Source organism: Mesoplodon bidens (assembly GCF_964165515.1).
Source record: "Mesoplodon bidens genome assembly, chromosome: 11".
Lineage (NCBI taxonomy): Eukaryota > Metazoa > Chordata > Mammalia > Artiodactyla > Ziphiidae > Mesoplodon > Mesoplodon bidens.
In genome coordinates, this window is record NC_138167.1 from 46,111,786 (window position 1) to 46,134,947 (window position 23,162).

At 43.8% G+C, this 23,162-nt stretch overlaps 1 protein-coding gene across 5 annotated transcripts in view; it reads right to left on the bottom strand.

The window, feature by feature from the left end:
• Positions 1-348: 348 nt before the first annotated feature.
• DIP2B (disco interacting protein 2 homolog B) overlaps positions 349-23,162 on the bottom strand; it is a 239,528-nt gene continuing 216,714 nt past the window's right edge. For all 5 annotated transcript variants that reach the window (XM_081249860.1, XM_081249858.1, XM_081249859.1 and 2 more), the window contains 13 exons: positions 22,161-22,284; positions 20,472-20,593; positions 19,131-19,242; positions 16,200-16,309; positions 15,587-15,717; positions 13,799-13,967; positions 12,817-12,987; positions 11,726-11,787; positions 10,784-10,841; positions 10,171-10,245; positions 8,225-8,402; positions 6,220-6,343; positions 349-4,123 (listed from right to left, as the gene is read on the bottom strand). In XM_081249860.1, coding sequence (XP_081105986.1) covers positions 3,871-4,123; positions 6,220-6,343; positions 8,225-8,402; positions 10,171-10,245; positions 10,784-10,841; positions 11,726-11,787; positions 12,817-12,987; positions 13,799-13,967; positions 15,587-15,717; positions 16,200-16,309; positions 19,131-19,242; positions 20,472-20,593; positions 22,161-22,284 — 1,689 coding nt within the window. In that variant the 3' untranslated portion in view covers positions 349-3,870. The remainder of the gene's footprint in view (positions 4,124-6,219; positions 6,344-8,224; positions 8,403-10,170; positions 10,246-10,783; positions 10,842-11,725; positions 11,788-12,816; positions 12,988-13,798; positions 13,968-15,586; positions 15,718-16,199; positions 16,310-19,130; positions 19,243-20,471; positions 20,594-22,160; positions 22,285-23,162) is intronic.

Below are 23,162 nucleotides of genomic sequence, written 5' to 3' on the forward strand. Positions count from 1 at the left end.
ATTAATTCCAATTTATGAATTCTCCCAATGTGTGAAGCATTAAACATAATCAGGCATCAATATTTATTAACACAAGACAAAGGAAACACATTCAATGAGTTAATAGAACACTGTCCAGCCAGATGTTAAATTTAAAAATGTATATCTAGTCTAATTTCAAATAAATAAAAAAAAACTTTATACATAATTACACAGTACTATAGTTTGAATCTGACACTGGTAAATATCTTGACAAAAAATAAACAAAACAGCATTTAGGACTAAAAAATTATATCTTTACACTCTCTTCCTCTGGACAAATAACATGGCCCATCTACATATACCTAAACCAGAAATGTTGAATGAATGATAAAGAAAAGGCCTATTGTGTATTTGGAGGACTGCAGCTTGCTCCAAATACTCATTTTTACACGAAAGCAGACAACAAAAACAACTCTAAGGCATAGATCATGTTGGAGTTTGAGGGTGAGGTGATAACTCCTCATTGCTTCAGTCTAAAGATTCCTGGATATTCAAGGAAAGTAATTTATTTGGCCAAGATATTGAGCACCATGCCTGGGGCACAGACCTTAACACAAAAGCCTAAGGCCTCGGGCCCTTTGTTGATTCAACAAAAGCATTAAGCAAGCATTGCCCAGGGACTAAAGTTAAGGAGACACTCCTATGACCAATAGACAGGCAATGGTCCCTAAACAGCCTGAGGCAGCACAACTTCAGGAGGACCTGGTACTGGGGAAGCAGGGGCCCTTTATGAGGCAGAAAGGAAATAAAGAGTGTGGATTCACTGATGCCCATTAGCATGCTGGTCATTCCCAAGGTCTCACTGATGCAGGAGATGGCATTTGTTCTGAGGCAGCCCCTTCCTGATCTACCTCGTTACTTCTGCTGAGAGGCAGAAAGAGATTCAAAAACTTTCAGATGAATAGGTTTCTCTTATCTGAAATGAGGGCTTGCTATTCTTTAGTCCCCCGCCCCCACCCCACACACTCCCCACAGGCATAAAAACCCAGACACAATGTGTTCCCAAGTTTTGGCAAGGCTGTTTCTATTAATAATAGCCTTTGGGGCCTCTCTTAAGAGTCAGTTCTACCACAAAGGTTCTACTTAATGTGAAAAGACTAAGAGCGTTGTGTCACCAAGAGAAAGTTTTCTTACCAAGTCTGCAACAGACTAGGCATTAGATCTGTAGATGATCCCACAAACACCTCTAAACTAATGACTGACTCTCTTCCCCTTCCAGAGGATACTTTACCAGAGTTACTGGTGAAGTTCCCCAAAGACACATCTTAGCATCTTAGTTTTCTTTCCTCCACCAGCTTATTCTGGCTTTGGGGGATAGGGAAAAGATAAATGAAGCAGCCACAAGGCAGAAACCAAAAAAAATAACAATAAATCAGAGGCCTGAGGAACTACAAAACTAGATAATCAGCCCCTAAATAACTGGGAGTTGGCCATACCATGAGATTAATGGAATATTTTATTTGAAGGAATGAGTATAATCTGCACTGTCCAGTATGGTAGCCAACAGCCATGTGTGGCTACTGAAAACTTGAAATATGGCTAGTCCGAATTGAGATGTGCTTAATACACACTGGATTTCAAAGATATAATATGAAAAAAAGAAAGTAAAATATCTCATTAATAATTTTTTATATTGATCCCATGTTGAAATGATAGTATTTTTGATATATTGTGCTAAATAATATATTAAAATCAATTTTACCTGTTTCTTTTTACTTTTTAAAATGTGGTTACTAGAAATTTTAAAATGACAGATGTGGCTCACAGTATATTTCTAGCAGACACCCTAACTTGTGTAATAAGAATTATGAAAGCAACCCATAGGATAGACTCTGCCTTATATCTTTTTCTTAGAACTTGTGCATTACGGAGGTAGAAGATCCTCAGGGTCCTTTGCTTTGATTAGTGAATCATTAAAAACTGTCTTAAGAAAATTATTTTCCAAATAAGCAGGCTGTTTTCTCTGCTAGTCACTGGATTTCTTACCCCAATGCAAGTGCTTTTTTCCTGTACATCCTAGAACCTCTCCCATCACGTGTAAGTTAACGTCATCCAAAATGTTGAAAAAGAGATCTGGAACTGGAAAATGTCTTGAGGTCTTCCCTCTGTGGAGAACGAGTTGGGAGGAAAAGAGGATTATGTAAAAGGGAGTCAATAAAGTGGCTTTGAGTCAAGAGACTTTGTAAGGGCAGCCCCCCAGGAGTGCTGCTGTGGCGAAGGGTCTGGTCTTTGCATTATAAACCTTATTTTCAGGGTAATTACAAGTCTAAAAAATTGTTAAAAACATATTTAGTTTACATGATGTTACAGTGGGGTAAATAATATGTATTATTAAAATAGTCTAAATAAATATTTACACAATAGACCAGAGTGGGTCAAAGAGAACCATTCTGATTTAACAAGTTAACTCTGTTCACTTTGAGTTTTTTTTTTAATTTTAAAAAATATTTCTGTAAGAAAAAAATAATAAAATTCAACTATATTCAAATACGTGAAGTATCAGACCAAAGAAAGGAAACCGAGCCAGAGGCCAAACTCAGTCCCAGGCTCTGTCCGCTTGGCCTGGGCACCACAGTTATTTCAAAAGAGTTTCTTGCATACATCAGACTTCCCCTATTTCAGCATAAGCCTGGCTATTTTCCAACCCAAATCGGTCAGTTCTGAGACATGCAGTTACGAGGCCTTATGCCTTCGCGTGACTATTGATCCCACTGCCTTCCCAGCCTATTGCTCTTGTTCTTAAAATCCCCGCCCTCGTGAACTGAAGAACAGAGGATGCTCTTCAGTTCTCAGAAAAGAAAAGCTAGATGTATAACTGCTGACACAGTATACAATGGGCCTGGAAAAGAGGAAATTCTAAATTCTTATGCAGTCATTCTAAACGTGAAAGACGGTTTCAACACTGGGGGCCAGAGTGAGTTATTCTGGTTCCTTAGAGTTGGGTGGGATCTAATGAATCTTAGCTTTTCCAACATTTTGATTTTTCAACTGAGATTATTCAGTTTGTAGAAACAGGCTGAGTTCTTAAAAGCTTAAGCTGATTCTGGGAATGCAAGCTTAAAAAACAAACATAGGCAGCTTCAGTTTATAAAATACACCAGCCAACAGAGACACAGTACAATGTGCAGCAAAACCTGCAAACAATTTGCACTTTTTAGTCACCTATTCAATTACACTGCATCCAGAGAATACTGAGATTCTCTCAAAGTAGAAATGTTTCTACTTTAGTTGTTACAACTATACAAGCCAATTCTTCAATTTTTAGCTGAATTATGTGTATTCTTATTTACATGTTTAAAACACTGGTCAAAATGTTTTACCATCAAGAATTTTATATATATAAAGTAATTCTCATATTCAGTGGGTTATCTGATTTGCTTATGGGTCAACTGAAAGTAAGCCAAGTAGTTCCGTGTTAACAAAACCCGCAGAATGTCTAACTATGGTAAAATGGCAAAATACAGTACAGAGCGGGGAACTGTGTAACTCAGACTACCCCCTTCATGTGAATTCATTAAACTCCCTTACAAAATTCTAAAACAGCATTAGATAAAAATACAACTATATACAACAGATGAAAAATTGCAACATGGATGTAATTGCTTTAGTAACGTGCTGCTCACACTACGTCAAAGCTCATGACTAATAGACTGTTAATATTTTTTTCATTTGCTACCACAGAATTCCCCTTTCCTGTATGTCACGTGATTGTAGAATCCCACAGGATGAGATGAAGGATATGATGTAGCCATCTCAGCTTATTTCACACCAGATGAAAGCTTCCTCCTAGTCACGGGTCTTTGGTCCTGTGGTTTTGCAGGATGGCTCCTGCAATCCCCACAAGGCTGGTTACATGTTATATGCCACATAGATGGGGTCCAGCTGGTCAGCGAGGAAGCTGTCACGGAGGTGCATCCTCTGCTTCTCTCCTCTGGAGTTGATGGGGATAACGCCTGGGTCCACCACAACTACGACGCCCACGATGAGGTAATGCTCCTCCAGGACCACATTTGTCACTAAAGGAACCAGATCTAGGGCCTCCTGTTCAGAGCCACACAGTTCCACAACCACCACGAGCAAGTTGGTCCACGTGAACACGGCACTGAAATTTCAACGACATTCAGTTAACATGTCATCTTTTACAGCGTCTGCCCAAGACTTATCCCCATTTTCCCTGAGAACTGCCTTTTCGCTTGTATCCAATCAGAAGGCTCTCAGCCACGTCTTTAATACATGACCTTGCCCCTATGATCACAGCTGATTAGCTGAGCCATTTAAAATCTCTTGGGAGTTCGGAAGTGGGAATGAAAGTTGTTAGCTGGTCACCTGAACTGAGGACACATGGACTGGAACGTTCTGGGGTAGCAGGTGTGCAGAGAAGTACAGAGAATGGCTCTTCAGGGAGGAGAGAAAGAATGAAGTGGATGCCCACATGGCTCTAGAAAGTGAGAAGACAGACGGTGGTTCCTGATGGCCTTCCCGTTCCTTGTTTCTACCTTTCTTGAGGTCCAGAGCTGGTCAGAGATTTCTAGGAACCTCTGATATAACCAGGTATTCTGTCCATGAACTCTCTTTTGCTTAAGTTGTTTTGAAGAGAATTCTTGATATTTGCAACATAAGAGCTTTGACTAAGATTATTATCTATATTATAACACCAAACAGGAAGTGAGTTGGCCTGGCCTCATCTGAACTCAGTGCCCCATACACGCTCTCTCCTATTGTGCTATAAGGTAGAAAGTTGCCTTACATTCAGTGGGGTTGCTGGGTTAGAAGGTATGTCCTGACTTGTGCTGTGCAGTGTTGAACTGCTTTAAAAAACAGATTCAGTCCTTAAGAAAAGTGTACACAATATCTGGTAGCATCAAAAGTCAAATGGTTGGGCTTCCCTGGTGGCGCAGTGGTTGAGAGTCCGCCTGCCGATGCAAGGGACACGGGTTCGTGCCCCGGTCCGGGAAGATCCCACATGCTGCGGAGCGGCTGGGCGTGTGAGCCATGGCCGCTGAGCCTGCGCGTCCGGAGCCTGTGCTCCGCAACGGGAGAGGCCACAACAGTGAGAGGCCCGCGTACCGCAAAAAAAAAAAAAAAAAAAAAAAAAAGTCAAATGGTTAAAATTAGGGGGTAACCATGGAGCCCAACTTCTCTGTGTTGTTCTTACACCTCATGGGCATTGTTCAGGTCTGTTCAGAGGCGAGACTCTGACAAAAGCAAGACAAAGAAGCATCTGGAAAGCATGAACAAACCATTAAAAGAACTGTGGCTACTTTGCATGAAAAAAAAAAAAAACCTGAGAAGGACACACTGACTTAAAACATGTATAAAAAGAAACTGGATGGATTCTGTACTGTTAAGAATCCACGATGAAAGCAAATAGGTAAAAACTACAGAGTTTTAATTTTTTTTTTTTTTTTTTTTTTTTTTTTTTTTTCTTTTTGCGGTATGCGGGCCTCTCACTGTTGTGGCCTCTCCCGTTGCGGAGCACAGGCTCCGGATGCGCAGGCCCAGCGGCCATGGCTCACGGGCCCAGCCGCTCCGCGGCATATGGGATCCTCCCAGACCGGGGCACGAACCCGTATCCCCTGCATCGGCAGGCGGACTCTCAACCACTGCGCCACCAGGGAGGCCCAGAGTTTTAATTTTAAGAAATTTTTAGTCAACGTGAGGTCGGATGATCCTTTGTCAGGGATAACGTAGGGGGAATTCCCGCATTAAGAGGGAAACTGGACCAGATAATAATAACAATCCTTCTCATCTGCTTACCATTTGATGGTTTACAAAGTACATGCTCACTTGATCCTCCTGATAGTCAGGAAGGAGCAGAGGAGGCATTTTCAGATGAGGAAAGCAGCCTTTTTCCTTGGGAGCGCCGGGAGCGCCGGGAGCGCTGGGCCTTCCAGCTGGGTCTTTTGACCTGAAAGCCATGGTTCTTCCCACCACCCTCTACCGACTTTCTAGAGGCGGATGATCAGTTAGGTCCCTTCCAACGGTAAGCGCCTACCATTAAAAAGGACCCAGCCCCACCGCGAGTCCACGGAGCCTGTCTAAGCAGATGGCACACTGCCAGACAAGGATCAGTCCGTGTATTTTCTGGCTCCCCTGGAGTTCCACAGCCGTAGGTGGTCTGCTACAGACGGCTGACTACAGAGAAACTTTAACTGGTACCGCAGCTGACGGGGAACCTATGCTGTGCAGGGGATTTACCATTCGGCCATGCTCCTGTGGATCCGAGACACCGAGGTCTCGATGTCGATGGGGTGGTACCGCAGGCCTCGCAGCTCCAGTGTCTCGTCCAGAGCTCCCACCACGTACAAGGCATCGTGACGCTCTGACGGGGAGAGAAAGGAACCTGGTTCATCAGACGCACCGAGTGTACTACACCGTTGGAGTTAAGAGCACAGGGTCCAGACTACCTGCCACGTCACCTCGCGCCACCACTCACCAGCTCTGTAACGTGGAGCAGTTAACTTAAATCTCTGAGTCCTGCTTCCCCTCTGTGAGGCAGGGGTAATAATAAATGGCTGCTGTGAGGACTAAATTCATATAAGGGAGTTAATATGATGCCTGGTACACTGTAAGTGCTGAGAACATTAGCTATTGTCATTATTATTTTTACCACGTGCCAGGAATTGTGCCTAGCGCTGGGGAGACAAAGATGATATAACACGATTCCTGCTCTGAAGATACTTACTGTCTAGTGGGGGAAACACACACACAACAGATGTCCTGTGGATGGACATCAGGTGGGATGAGGTCAGCCCAGCGACCCGAGTGTGCACTAGGGGCCCCCTCCCCGAGCTCAGCTCAAGGGTTCAGAAAGGGAAAAGCTGAAGCCATGCTGAGCTTTTAAGGATAAATAGGAATTAGCCAGATGATGGCTGGGGAGGGGAGGAGGGGAGAGGATTTGAGATGGAAAAGAAGTGAACATATGTCATTGTTTCTAGACATCTTCAAGGACTCCACAGAGACACTAGTCCTGGTTATTAATAGGCTTGTAATCCAGCAGGACATTGCAGAAATCTTTTTTTAAAGATTTTATGCACACACTGCATACACAAGGCTACATGGTTTATGTCTATACAGATACTGAAAAGAAGAAGAGAGATGATTTAGCTAGGTCTACAGAATGTTGTATTTTCAGGAAAAGGAAGATTTCTGAAAAATTTAGCAAAACAAACTGCTAGGAGCTGTTGGAGAGAGAAGGATGAGGAAGGCCAGCAGAGTCCCATCACACAAGAGCTGAAGACCGTAGTAACAAAAACAACAGAAAGAGTAGCTAATGACTATCGAGTGTTTTCTGTGTGCCAGTCACTGTCCCAGGCACCTGAAGGCATTATGTCATTTAATCTCACATCATTTCTACAAGGCAGGAAACATTATCACTCCCATTTTCCAGGTAGGAAACTGAGAGGTTGAGTGAGTGCTCAAGGTCATACAGCAAATGACAGAGGTAGGCTTCAAAACCAAGGCACCTGGCTAGGGATGCTTCCCTCACCACCAGCATGTTATTCTACTTCCCCATGAAATATGGAGACACTCTGGAGCTGGTCAGTGGGGAACAGATGCAAGGGGCAAAGGAGAAATGACTTGACTCGGTTCCAGCTGTTCAAGTCCAGTGAGTGATCTGTGTCAGCTCTGGGTGTGTATGATGCAATCAGTGCTGGGTAACTTAAAATGGCCATTCATGCCGTCAGGAAGGTTGAAGTCACGGCTTCACTGTGACTGCCCAGTGGACAGAGGATGACTGGGGGCTGCTTACACGAGAGCCCTGCCAAGCAGGCTCCTGTCCAACGTGAGCCGCCGAAGGGACAGAGAACTTCGGCAGGCTGGCTCCTCTGCACTGCATCCCGCTCTCAAGGCTTGCTTAGGAGCAAGGGGCTAAAGATGGGATACCTGTCCCAGGAGCTTGCTGAGGGCCGAGTCCTGCCAGAGGCATCTACCCATCACCAGGAACATCTCTATGACTGCCTGGCCGAGCCAACCCACAGTGCAGGGATGCTGACACGGGGCCCCAGTGCTTACTTCCTGGGTCCTCTGTGAGGGCAAAGTCTTACTTCAAATGAATACAAATTCATGTATGGGTTCAAGATTCGGAGAAGGGAATAATTCAATACACACACTCCACATCCAAAGGCAGGCTGCAGAAGGCCAGCCCATGCTAGGGGCTGCAAAGTGCAGCAGGACGGGGGTGAGGAGCTGGTGAAGATACCTCCGGTGGCTGCTGTGAGCTCGGTCCGGCGGACAAAACCCAGGTATCCTGTTCGAGCCCAGAGGGTCTGAGCAGGATCCCCAAAGCTGAGGCGGGTGTTGAAATGGTCAGCTTGAAGAGTCTCACTGTCATAGATGGTGTAATAGCCACTGGCTGTATGGGGACTGTTCACCCAAATCTACAACAAGAAAAAGCACTGGTCACATTTCGCCAGAATCAGTTCAGTTCTCTGAGACAAATGATTTTGGCTTAATTAATTAATTACTTAATTAATTAATTTTGGCTGCACCGGGTCTTAGCTGTGGGATGTTTTAGTTGCGGCATGCGGACTCTTAGTTGGGATGGGATCTTAGTTACAGCATGTGGGATCCCTGACCAGGAATCGAACCCGGGCCCCCTGCATAGGGAGCACGGAGTCTTACCCACTGGACCACCAGGGAAGTCCCTATTTTGGTTTTTTAACCTCATTTTTATAGTAACAACACAGCTGCAACAATAAAGGCAGCTATCAGTTATCAAGTGTTTACCATGTGCTGAACAGTATTATATGCCTTACCTCCATCAATCCTGACATATATGACATGACAATACAGTTTGTACTACTGTTATTCCCATTTTACAGATGAAAAAAAAAAGCAGTTAAGTAACTTGCCTAAGATGCAGAAACTAGGAAACCCAGACCCAAGCCTGGGTGGCCACAGAGGCCGTGCTCTTAACCTTGAGGCTACATTGCCTCCCTGGCTCATTTCTTTCTTTCTTTCTTTTTTAAAAAAATAAATAAATTTATTTATTTATCTTTGGCTGCGTTGGGTCTTCGTTGCCGTGCACGGGCTTTCTCTAGTTGCAGCGAGCAGGGGCTACTCTTTGTTGCGGTGCACGGGCTTCTCATTGCTGTGGCTTTTCTTGTTGAGGAGCATGGGCTCTAGGTGCACGTGCTTCAGTAGCTGTGGCACGTGGGCTCAGCAGTTGTGGCTCACGGGCTCTAGAGCGCAGGCTCAGTAGTTGTGGCGTACGGGCGTAGTTGCTCCACGGCATGTGGGATCTTCCCGGACCAGGGCTCGAACCCATGTCCCCTACATTGGCAGGTGAATTCTTAACCACTAAGCCACCAGGGAAGCCCTCCCTGGCTCATTTCTCAGCCTCTTTCAGAGTCTCACAAATGCATCAAAGGATCATTTGTGTGCTCTGAAACTAAGTTACAAAGACCGTAGGAAAATACTACAGGCTATTTGAATTTACAATGTAAACACAGCAATAGCCGACAATGGTAACAAAACTAGTATTCACTGTGTGACAGGCACTGTTCCAGATATATGACAGATACAGGTATTAATGCATTTAACTGTCACACAGTTCTACTAGGTGGCTGCCATTATTACTTATGGTTGAGGAAACTGAGGACCAGAGAGGTTAAGTAACTTGCCCAATCACAAGAAGCTGGTAACTGGCAGAGCCCGGGTCATCTGCCTCGTGCACCCACAACATTGCTCCCAGTGAGCTATGAAATGAGATATCAGTGTCTCTCAGAGATTTGGGGGAAGAAAAATTTAGTCTTAAATATTTTTATACTAATACAAAATGGATACATTTTGGAATAAAATATAAAATTTGTATAAATTTAAAAAATTTAAAATTTGTGGCTCCTTTTAGTTCCACTCCTTAATAGGTGGGAACAGGTGGGATTTGCCCATTTTCCTTTTCAGCTAAGGGTATGTCAGTGGACCAACCTGGGACTAGTTCTAGTTTGGGTGCCTAAATCTTCACTCCATCCTGGCCTCAATTTCCCCTCTGTTCATTTCAGTTTTGAGCCTTACAGAGAAAGATGAAAACTCTCGAAAATTCACCATGAGGGAAAAGCTATATCCACAGTTTCCTGACTTCTAAAATATGAACCCTAAAGTCTTTCACTGCTGACTTTTCAGAGTAAAGGGGAAAATTATACATACCTCTCCCAGGTGAGAGTCTCCAACAGGCCCTTTGGTCTCTGGATTAACAATAACTACTTTCACTCCAGGTAAAATCTAAGAATCAAAGAGAAAACACAAAGACGGGGTTCAATTAAATCTAATGACCTCTAGGAAATGCAGTTCCCCGCCCCCATCTCCAGTGAGGTGAGGGAGTGTACAAAGGCAGGAGCTGAGACGGCGCTCATGGGATCGTGCTCAGTGGAGACAGAGGTATAACAAGATTCAACCTCAAAAATAAACCGGGGGGACTTCCCTGGTGACGCAGTGGTTAAGAATCCGCCTGCCGATGCAGGGGACATGGGTTTGAGCCCTGGTCCAGGAAGATCCCATATGCCATGCCTCAGGGCAACTAAGCCCGTGTGCCACAACTACTGAGCCTGCACTCTAGAGCCCATGCCACAACTACTGAAGCCCACACAATGGAATGAAGAGTAGCCCCCCGCTCACCACAACTAGAGAAAGCCCGCGTGTAGCAACGAAAACCCAACACAGCCAAAAACAAAAAAAAACACAAAAAAACACCCCACAAAAAACAAAAACTAACTACTTCTATACACAGACCACCTTCCCAATGGTTAACAGAACAAATTACCTTTCCAGACTCTGAGAGGAGCAAACTCTGCGGGGCACCCCGTTCCACAAGACGAACCCTGCAGAAAAACAGTATTTTCAACATAAGAGCCTTAAAAAAAAAAAAAATGACTGCACCGCATCTACCACAGCTATATACACTGCCTCCCCAAACCTCTAATCTGTCTCTCCTCACATCAGAGCAGAGTTTCTCAAACTCAGCATTACTGACGTTTTGAGTCAGATATTTTGTTATAATTCTTTGTGAGGCACTATATCCTGTGCACTGTAGGATGTTTAGCAACATCCCAGGCCTCTACCCACTAGGTGTCAGTAGCATCCCCTTGTTGTGACAATACATATGTCTCCAGACACCGTCAAATGTCCTTTGGAGGACAAACTCACCCCAGGCTGAAAATCACAGCACTAGAAACCCTCTACCTGTGCAGCCTGGGTCACTGCCACGGGCCACACCGTGAACACAGCCCAAGTCAGTGGGACTCAGGAAAAGGTCCCAGAGCCCTCTGCCAGGAACTCCCCTTGGGGCATAGCTACAATCCACCTGTGAGCTGATGAGGAGGAAGGCTTTTACTCCTGGGGCTCAGATAAAGTGTTGCTTCAAAAACCCTCCTCTGCCTCATTTATTCTCTCTGTCTCAGTTATTTTTAAACTTCCAGAGCAAAGAGTCTATCCATTTTAGTGTAATTTATGTCAAATGTTACAAAATACCAGTGTTACATTTTAATATTAAAGAACAGTGCAGCAACTGTGAGAATTAAAGCTTTCTTCTTATAAATGTAAACCTTATTAGGTATTAATAATGAAAATGAATTTCTTCCCTTCTCCCATCCCCCCGGCACACACCAACAAAAGGAAGGAGTGGGGAGAGCTGACTTTCTCGAGGCTCAGAACTTTTCACGCTTAGGAACGCTAACAGAAAGTAAGCATAACCAATCTACTGTACCTGTCATGTCTTAATGATTTCAGATCTACATACACAGTAGTGGGATCAGGCCCTGAGGTTCCCTAAAGAAAAATAAATGTATTGTTTATTTAAAATTAACTGAATGGTATTTCCATATTTTACATGTTCAAATCAAGAAATAGATAATTTAGTCACATACATGAAAAATCCAAACTCTATTTTGAACGCTCACCCTGTCTTCAACCAGATGAGGCAGGGCGACAACGAAAGAGACTCCTGGCCCAGCTTTCTTCTCACCTTTCTTTCCTTTCCTCCCCACCTTTCTTTCCTTTCCTCCCCCAGGAAAGTAGAGTAGGCTGGGGGCCGAAGCAGCACTGAAAGGTTACCAGGCTGAGGAGGGTCCTCACCCCTGGACTCAAGGCAGGGATGAGACAGACCAGCATCCATGGGACTCTCAAAACCAGCACTGGCCCAAGCTGGCAGCAAGGGGCCCACAACGGGCTCCAAAGTTAAAGCGTCATGATGCTGCTCCAAAGTCATCCGACACAGAGGACCTGAAAGTATCCACCCATTTACGCCACCTTCTTTGACTCTCACTCTTGTCCATGTCTGTATTTGCCTTACGAGTTTCCAAGCTACATAAAATCAGACTCAGTTTTTTTCTGTTATTTCAGCCTCTTTTCTGTTATTTACCCACCAAGATAACATGGCAAAATTGCCATCTGGCTGGAGAAAAGAATGCAGGCTTATTTGTACTTCTTTTGCAAAAAAAAAAAAAAAAAAAAAGGCGTAAAAGATGGAGGAGACAGAAAACAAAGGGTAACATATAAATAAAATTCAAATAGGACTCAGAAATCTTCTTGACTCATCGTCTTGGACCATAAAACCACTACTTAGAGTAAACATTTACATTAGAGCTCAATTGCCCGGCACGGCTCCAAGTGCTTGGCACCTAGAAACTCAGTGGTTCTACAGAACGACCCTGTGAAGGACGATGCTACCATGTTCATTCTACAGATGGGCAAAATAAGGTACAGTGAAGTCCAAATAAAAAGCCCAGAGGCCTACAGCAACTAAGTGGTAGCCTGTGCTCTGAGCCCCCCACACAAGCAAGATTTCATGATAGTCACCTGCAAACATATCGCTACATTGACTCTTGATCCAAAAGTGGTGCTGACAGCCCGAGGGGACAGACCGATGTCCTTGAAGAGCTTGGAGAAGGACTGCTGGAGAGCAATGCGAGGCCGCTCCTCAGCCACCACCACACACGTCCGGATGCAGGAGAGGTTGATTCCCCTGGTCTGTAAGACACCACACACGGGAGCTGAGGTCAGCAGGATCACAGAAGTGCTGAATAAGCAGGGCCACTGCTCTATCTCTTTGGTCAGGAAAAGCCAAGGAACTATGTGTTCTCACCTCAGACACCCAGAGAAAAGATATGCCTTTTCAGAAAATGCCAAGGAATTCCACTAAAGTCATTACCCACTGGTCAATCTGCTCATTCTCTATTTCTTTCCTCTTTCACCTAAAAATCTTAGGTTTTCAGCAATATAGTTTTAATCCCTCTTCATTTCTGTACCTTAGATTTCTCTCTATTTCAAATGCAGAGATGGGACTGAGAGAAAAACAAATCTAGCAACATAGATATCTAACCTCTTATCTCTTTTTTTCATTCTTAAGGTCACATTTCTCTACTAAAGAAAATTCAGTTTTTTGACTCTCATATGCCAGTTAGACATATGATCTTTGGATACACTCATGAATGAGCGACCTTATCTCTGGGGCAGTCGCCAATCTCTGAGATTCTCAGGCTGCAAATTCTATTGGGAAAAATCCTCTTGGAGGTCACAGTTTCGGTTCATCTTCACATAAAGTCATTTCTATTCAGCCTCCTAACCAGTTTTACCTTCTTCTCCACAATGTAAGAATCAGATTAAACTCTGAAAGACTGCATTAAATTAGAAAGTGAAAGAGATAAACTTCCTGAGGTTTACAAACACCTGTTTGCCTAGAAAAAAAGCAGGCAGATATGCCTGGCCAGCCCAAGGTGGGGTATCATCACGCCTGGCCCATTTCTCTCAGGACTGTCTCCTGGTTACAGCTGCTTCTTACCTTCAGCACCTCCACTTGGTTTCCAAGCCCCTTGGTGCAGAGCTCCATTACTGAATAGGAGCAGAAAGTGTCTCTTATTTTGTACTGGTTGACTGTGGAGAGCCAGAGGAAAAGGTTGTTTTCCAACTCCATAGGAGGAATTAAGATGGACTGGTGACCTGAATAGACACTGCAATGATAAAAAGCAAGAGCTGACATTATCAATTCATCTTAGAACACCATCAATTCAGCAAATATTTACTGAGCATGAAGGACAGGGTTGGGTCATATTAGATATAAAGGTCTAAGAATCAGCCTTGTTCCTATGCAACTCACAAGATACAATAACTACAGCATAAAGCAGACTGTGGAAGGTGGTAACTGAGATGTGAATAAAGGCCATCAAGATCACAGAATGACGAGCAAGTCATTCAAACTGGGAACGCAAGGGGCGGCAGGTGTTTCACTGAGTCGGCGACAGTTGAGCTCGGGCTTGAAGAATGAGTAGGAATTTGACAGTGGCTGGAAAAATGGGGAAGCTGGTGAGGGCATTCCAGGCAGAGGAAGAGCATATGCAAAGGCACGGCGATATAAAATTACATGGTGTGTGTAAGGTTGTCAGAAAGAGGATTCCAGAGTGAAATACTAAAGCATAGAATGCCTGGGGAGTGGGGAGAAGTGAAGCCAGAAGGGTCAGGGCCAAACTGTGAAATCATTGATCTGTTATTATATGAAGGAGTTTAGAATTTACCCAGCAGGCTGTCACTATAGCTTGAAGTTGGGGTAAAGCTAGTTACACGGAGCGGGTATTGGAGACACGAGTCACTGAAGGCTGAGAGACAGGAGAGGCTGCAATAATCCAGGTGAGAGAGGATGAGGGCTTGAACCCTGACAGTGCACCCAGGATAAAAAGGAAAGGAATGTCAGAGTCCTATATCATATGTACAATCTCCAGCCATGAATCCTCAACTTCCTAAACCTTGAATATAGACCAGAATAACTAGAAGCCCAGGAATCCTGTATTAAAAAAAAAATACTGGAATTGTGGTCTCCACCTCTGGAGATCTAGGTTAGTATGTCTAGGGAAGCCCCATTAATTTTGTTTTTTCATAGACCCCTAGGTGATTCTTATGTAGAGATAGGTTTAAGAATAATGGAGCCAAAGTATCTGACATTTAATTGGAAGTGTGACATAAAGATACAGAGTCGAAGATAAAGCCCAAGTTCCTAGCATGGGCCCCTGGGTGGACGACCCCATCCTAAGAATGGGGACACAGAAGGAAGATGTTGAGTTGAGGCCATCTGTGAAGCATTCATGAAGATGCCTATCAAGGAGGCAACAATGCAGGCTGAGATGAGGTCCTCTGGGAGGAGAGTAGAAGGAGTTGGGATCTGCTATCCCACAAGGAACAATGTGGCCAATGTGCTACTTTCCAGCCATATGCTGTCACCCATCTCATTACATTCCTTCCTGCCAAGCCTAGGGGGTGCATTCTGGCTGACACAGTACGACATTTCACCCAAGTGTCATCCTTCTACTTGGCTCTGCTTCTAAAATGAGGATGACAGGATGGAGCACAGAAGAGGTAGTAAGATCACTGCCCTTTTGTCTGAGGCATAAAACTAATAGGAAGAGGGAATACAAACAAAACCAGACAAACATCGAAGATACGTTAGATGCACAAATTCTGGAAAACATCAGCATTTTATGGAAACTTTACCAAATTAAGGAAGCAAATGGAAGGATGAGATGGTCACAGACCCAAAGATATTCCCATGCATTCTGTTTCTTTGCTTTTCCATGCCTACCTGCAGAGACACCAGAGTGCAAAGCCAAGTCCACAGTAAGGGTCAAGGCAGATGGCGATCTGCCGAGAGGAATACAACTCACACTGGAGCTTGATGGCTCTACAGAGAGCATTGACCGCAGAGTGGGACATCTGGAAGGTAAGGAACATGGAACAGGATGGAACTGGCATCCCACAGGCAGAAAAGCAGCTCTAATGAGAGTTTTGAGAAGCTTCCATTCCCTCCAACTCCTCAAAATGATGGATATTTTTCATTCTTCAAAAAGCCTAATCTAAGTCTAACTGAAGGGTAAGTCTATCTGTTAATTTCTCAATATTGAGTTTTATGAAATACGAATCTATGACTTCATACTGGCTTGAACTAACTCGTGTTATGTTAGCTTCTATGCTAGGTTCAGAACACTTCATAACACAAATTCCTTGGGATAACTTATTCCGGAAGAGCCAATGCTTTTATTTAAATATAGCAGTGGCCCTTGATCCTCTGCCTACTGGTCTCTGATACAACCAGCTGGCCTCTCCATCTGAAGGCCCTGGGGCAGTGGTCATCTCTATTTTTTGCAGACCTGGCACTTTACCAGCATTCAGTGAGAGAGTAAATATATCCCAACTACCTTCACTCCCGTAAGCATGCCAGTTGTGGAGACACTAAAATCAAGGTACGCCAGCATCTCAGGAGTGGGTGGTTTGTACAGCTGAGGTAACCTTTTCCTGGGTAAATCATCTGCAAGGAAAAGAAAAAACCCGAGGTCAATCAGACACGTCGACAACAAGATCCTACTGTATAGCACAGGGAACTATATTCAATATCCTCTGATAAACCATAATGGAAAAGAATGTGAAAAAGAATATATATATATATGTATAACTGAGTCACTGTGCTGTACAGCAGAGATTAAACACAACACTGTAAATCAACTACACTTCAATAACATTAAAAAAAAATCAGACACGTTGGAACTCGAAAATCATTGCTCTTCAACTGGTCTTCTGTGGCTTTGCTATGGCCACACTTAGCTTCTGGGATTTGCTAAAGCTGAGGCTTCTCGTATTTAACCAACCGGCTCACATATGTCACTCCTGGAGGAGGGCTCGGGTTGAGGGCACCAATAGACAATATAAACAAGGAAACTACATCAGGCAGATGTATTTCCTAGACGATTAGTGAGGGGTAATATAACATACTAGCTGAAAACACAGGCTAAAGAAGCAGACTGCCCATGTTCAAATCCCAGCTCTGCCATTTCTCAGTGATGTCATCTTGATGTTATTTAACCTCTTTGTGTCTGTTTCCTTATCTCTAAAGTGGTAATAATACCTGCCCTCCCAGAACTGTTAGGAAGTTAATTTATATAAAGCACTTTAAGAGAACTCAAGAAGCTTTACTTGTTGTTATGCTGGTTTCAAGTTAAAGTTCTTTTTTTTTTTTTTTTTTTTTTTTTTTTTTTTTGCGGTAGGCGGGCCTCTCACTGTTGTGGCCTCTCCCCTTGCAGAGCACAGGCTCCGGATGCGCAGGCTCAGCAGCCATGGCTCACGGGCCTAGCCGCTCTGCGGCATGTGGGATCTTCCCAGACCGGGGCACGAACCCGTGTCCCCTGCATCGGCAGGCGGACTCTCAACCACTGCGCCACCAGGGAAGCCCAAAAGTTCATTATTTACAGTTTAGTACATGTCACAGTAATCATGGACTGCTTTAAAAGTCGGACAGTTTCTCTCCAAGGTAACATGACTGATTTTAAGAATGATAATCTAGAATTGGGAATTATTTTCCTTTGCTCTTTTATGATAACCTCTCCCTTCCCTTCAAATTTGCTTTATAAGTATGTCATATCCAAAGATATCAAGGATGTCTCTGGCCCCAGCCATGCCTCCTCAGTGGCTCCTTTGGCTTTCCAGATCAAGAAACGATTCTGACTCTTGACTTTTCAATCTCTGTATCATTGGGCACTCATCTCTGGTCAAACCAAAGACTTTCTCTATCACCTTCAACCCACCTCTGTGTAGGGAAGGGCCACTCAAGTACCTAAAGAAACCTTTCTGTTGTCTGTATCACAGACCACATTCCAGGTCTTCCTGAAACGTGACTGAGTCCAGTAACCACAGTAGATCGATCTATCTACATCATTAACAGCAACACAATCCACTTGTGTTACATATTATAAATGACTTGGTCTATATCCTTAAGTAACAAATGTAAAAAAATATAGCTCAGCATCGGGACACAATAACCATAAATAGATGTCATTCCTGCATGCATGCATGCATGCATGCATGCATTCATTCATTCATTTATTTATTTATTTATATTTATATTTTTGCGGTACGTGGGCCTCTCACTGTTGTGGCCTCTCCCGTTGCGGAGCCCAGGCTCCAGACGCGCAGGCTCAGCAGTCATGGCTCACGGGCCTAGCCGCTCGGCGGCATGCGGGATCTTCCCGGACCGGGGCACGAACCTGTGTCCCCTGCATCGGCAGGTGGACTCTCAACCACTGCGCCACCAGGGATGCCCCATCCCTGCATTTAAATCCACATAAATGTCCCTGAAGTGGACACTACGTGATACTTACTGAAAACTGGCAGGGAGGAAATTAATGGTTAAGGGGCTGGGAGGGGAGCCAAACTAACTGGGTTTGAATTTCAGTTCTGCTACTTACTTAACCTCCCTGTGCCTCAGTCTTCTTATCTGTAAAATGAGGCTAAAACTGGCACCTATCTAATAGGGTTGGTAGAAGGAGGAAATTAGGTAATACGTGTTAGATGACTGCCACACGGTAAGGGCTCAATGAAAAGTTAGATGTTGTTATTACTATGATTGTATGCTGGTGCTTTACATGATGTCATTTAATCTTTATGACCCCATGAAGTAGTTACGAGTAGCAGAGGATGAGGATTTACACCTGTCTGCCCAGCTCCAAAACCCACACTCTCCCCTCCACCACCATCTCCAGCTATCCCAATGTCTTACCCCCTTCTTTAGTATGAACACTATCTAAAATTCATACACTTTATGGTTTTCAAAGTATTTTCATATTATGTTGCATTTGATATTCTCAATAAATATGTGAGTCAGGCCAGGGTAGGTAGTATTTTAGGAAAGGGTAATCTCAGACAAGGTTATACAGAAAATCAGGACTGAAGCTTGAACCAGAACCAGGTCTTCTGACTCCTAGTGCAATGCTGTTCCAACTCTATCACACCTGGAAGTCGAGGGTCAGATCTTCCCCATACTTTTAGCCCTACATGTCTATGGTCACATCTGGCATAAACACCTAACCACTGTTTGACGATGCCAAGAGTAACAGCAAGCCACGTTTTGTTTCCAGAGCTGTGGCACACTGTGATCTGCTTCTTTGGATCTGGACGTTGCAGTATCCAGTCCTTTGGTAACTCAAGCTGAATGGATATTAAGTTTTGCCTCTGTCTTAGCAGGTGGAACGGGCTGCAACAGAAGAGCTGTGTAAACACCTTTGGCATGAGAATCTAGGAAATCTCGGGGAGTGAATGTTCTTGCCCCCTCAGTGCCTCTGGAGAAATCTCCCTTTCACCTGTGTCAATGATAGTTGGCCAGGTTTTCACATCCACAGCTGCTGCTGCCTCTCGGGACCTCAGTAACCTCATTAGGGTCTGTGTGGTGAGGATGCAGGCTGCTTTGCTGACCTAGAAACAAATGGACAAAAATAAGCACCACAAGGCTTAGCCCCGTGTAGCACCATAGGCTCTGGCTGCTGCTAAAAGCAACTCGCACATCCTACTGGGACAGGGCAGTACCAGCTTTTCAAAGAATACACACAGGACAGTGGAGGTCAGTGTTCCCCTTACGTTTGTCCTGAAAAATGCGTAACACTGAATTAGAATGATGGACTTGTTCATAACACAAGTTACTGTTTACAGCAGTGATTCTTAGATATTCCATGGTTATAACCTCAGTATGGATCCCCAGATCTCTTGATTTCATGAAGACCATAATAAAATAAAAACATGGACTTCGTAGTACTCAGGGAATGAGAGGTGTTGGAGGATCATCTCTGAAGGAGGTAGTGTTTGCAACAGTCCAGGGAATATGGTGAAACACACCGGACCTAGAACATACCCTGAACTTGAGGGACTCTGCACTCAGAGGAACAAGCTCTCCCACACACCCGCATGTGGAAACGCATGGGGACCCACTTTCCTCACCCCACTCCCCTCACCCTGCAAACTGCATCAGTGGAAGGAAACTCCCCTCCCTGCTGCTCCGGCCTACTTTGCAGAATATAACCAGGGCATTTTGCCAAACTGAACTTTGTAGTAAAATCATCTGTGGTGAATGCGGCTTTATACTGCAGGCTCCAGTTGGGGATGGAGCAGCAGTTCTTAGAGAAACAAATGTTACATAAATTGGAACTCTGTAACTCTTTGCTTTAAAGTGCATTAGGATATGATTAGAATAAGATTTATCTTACTTTCCTACTACAGTATACTTTAATACTATACCAAGCGAATTTATAAGAACAACCCCCCAAAAAGTGACCTGACATGGGGAGAATTCAGTTTGGCATTTAAAATTACCTTGGTTACTGTGCAGAAAAAATATTAGGACTTTTTTAAGAAGAAGGAAAAAAATAAGTTTCATGGAGAAATACTAATGACAGCTTCACTTCCTTAATGTTCATGATAAAAACACAATCCTGAGATACCTCCTTGGGTATCTCACCAAAAACTGCTTTCCCACATTCCTTCACTGGAAAATGATGGTCACTTTGATCAGATCAAGGAAAAGGAGGTAGTTTGCAGGAGACAGATTTGACTTCCTGACTCAATTAGACTGGAAAATGAGTAAGGACCCTTAGTCGTCTGACTCTGCGTTTTATGAGATGAGGATGAGGCAAGCTATACCCGGTACTTACATCAACAATCATGCGGACGGTGGGCAATGTGGCTGTGAGGTTCTGAGCATGAGGAGGTCGGACGGTCACAGGTATGCACCCGGCATACAGGCAGCCATAGAACGCAGCGATTAACTCGATGCCTGCAAGACATAGCCACTTAGCTGCCTGGTTTGTCACCGAGAAAGCAAAAGCCAGAGCTTCCAAAACCAATTTATTTATTCCCAAACCAGTTTATTAAATCATGTGCCAGATGGGTTCATTAGATTGTAATTTAACAGAGACATTATCAGAAGAAATTTTTTAAATTTAGAAGAAACTGAAGGTAAAGAAAGACGCATATAAAACAACTTACAAAATATAGAGAGAGAATAAATAATGAGAAAGGAGGTCAGAAGCAAACTCCTGAAAGATACCTGACGAAGGTATTTTGACATCATTACTTGATATTACTTACGAGAAATAACTGCAAAAATTAGGGCTGCTCCACTTGGAAAATAAAAGAATGGGAAAAGGAGAGATGAGGAACACCTGAGCTTTCTTTTACTCTTTAGAAGGCCGCTATGTGAACAGCAATTGGACCCCTGAGATGTCACTCCCCCAGTGGGTGCAGGTTTTAGGGAGGCAAGCATCACTTGATACGAAGCCTCTGCAATATCAGGACTCGAATGGTGGCCTCCTTGGGAAATGCTGTGGTCCATCACCATGATTAATTGGTAGATGGAAGACAATCTCCCAGGAACAAGGCTGGAGGAATTCCTTTACCAGATGACCTTCTAAGAAATCTTACTATCAATGTAAATAAAAGAGCAAAGTGAGAATCACAGTAAAATGAGGTAAAAGGGATAAAAGACCACAGAAGGCTGGATGTATGAGTTAGGTGGCAGAAGACTAAAGAAAGGGACAACTGAAATATTTCACCTGAAGTTTTGAATATTTACACCAAACTCATCAAGTAATTCTGAGTCCCTCTTTTCTTTTTCTTTAATTTTATTTTTGGCTGCACTGGGTCTTCGTTGCTGCACGTGGGCTTTCTCTAGTTGTGGCAAGCAGGGGCTACTCTTTGTAGTGGTGCACAGGTTCTAGGCATGTGGGCTTCAGTAGTTGTGGCACTCGGGCTCAGTAGTTGTGGTGCACGGGCTTAGTTGCTCCATGGCATGTGGGATCTTCCCGGACCAGGGATTGAACCCGTGTCCCCTGCACTGGCAGGCGGATTCCCATCCACTGCACCACCAGAGAAGTCCCTGAGTCCCTCTTGATGTAAAAAGGTTGCTGAATTACAGCGTGGAAGATGAACGCAGTAGTAATTGAGGGACAGTAAGCACCAATTACGATGTGGAGAATGTGAAGTCAGAGTTCACACACAACATGCTTTTGAAAACTGGGTGAAACAGTCCCGTTCCTGAGCACTCCTAGAAATAAGTGTCTCTTTTGAGTGTTTCCAAAAGTCAAGAAGTTGTCATTCACTCATTCAATATTTACCGTAGTGCCAGGCACTGAGCTAGACAGTGGAAATACAAGAGTAAATACAACAGACTCGGTTCTGGCAGAGCCCTCACACTGCACAACTCTGAGAGGAGAGGCCTGTTCCCATGGCATGAGCCTGTGCCCACAGCCCACGTGGTCATGTACAACAGTGCTGAGCTCCTGTCCTCTTAGAGTCTATAGTCTAGCAATGGAGCTTGTTTAGTCTACCAATCCAGCACTTACCAGGTGGATAGAGTAACACAACGTTGTCTCCTGCATTTAGATGTCCCTTGTCACCAAGAACTGCTGCAATCCTCTCTGCTCGCTTATGAAGCTGAAGGCAGCTGGCCGTGCACACAGTAGTTCCCTGTTAATAGAAGAAAGTATAAGCAGGTTGACGCTCAGTAAGGAAAACAGTAACAAACATAGCCAATTTGACATTATATGGAAGGCTGTGCCTTGCTAGATTATCTGTAGCAAGTTATCAAGTTCAGTGAAAATTCCCCAAGCACCAAAAGACATGTGTGGTATTCCTTTTCTTTCTCAATGTTTGAAGGTACTTAGGGACTAACAACATTAACTTAAATCAAACGTATGTATTTACAGTCTCTCTTATTTAAGGTAGCTTTAAAAATACATAGCAATTCTGTATTTAAATGAAGAAATAAAAGAATAGGGGAAAATAAAAGAAATGAAAGCGGGACGAGGGTATGAGTGAGGTCAGGACGCTGGCTATGTGGTCAAGTACACTTGCGTAAAACACAAGTTTGGCTCTGAGTATTCTAACAGCAGAGATGTAAACAAAAACACTAACAGTGAATTAACAAAGGTTAGCAGATTAGAAGATGGCCAATTATTCCAGGTCCTGAGAATAATTTCTCCTGCGGGTCTTCATAAGTATCCTTATTGTCCAATTCAAGTTTCACCGAGCTGGGTTTTTTGAACCCCTGTGCCTTTGTAAAATATAACACACGAGTGTGAAAGTGCATAAGATATGAATGTGTAGCTTAATAAAAAATTATAAAACAAGCATCTGTGTAAGAACCAGCCTGATGTGAAAAAGACCACTGCCAGCAGCTTAAAAGCACCCCCATGGGTGCCTTCTCCTTCCCTCCATAGGGGACCACTATCGTGACTTTTTAATGTTAGTGGCTAATTTCTTTTTCTTTATATTTTTACCACCTATGAAATATTTGATTTTCATAGAGTTGTGCTGTACATATATATTTTTGTGATTTGCTTCTT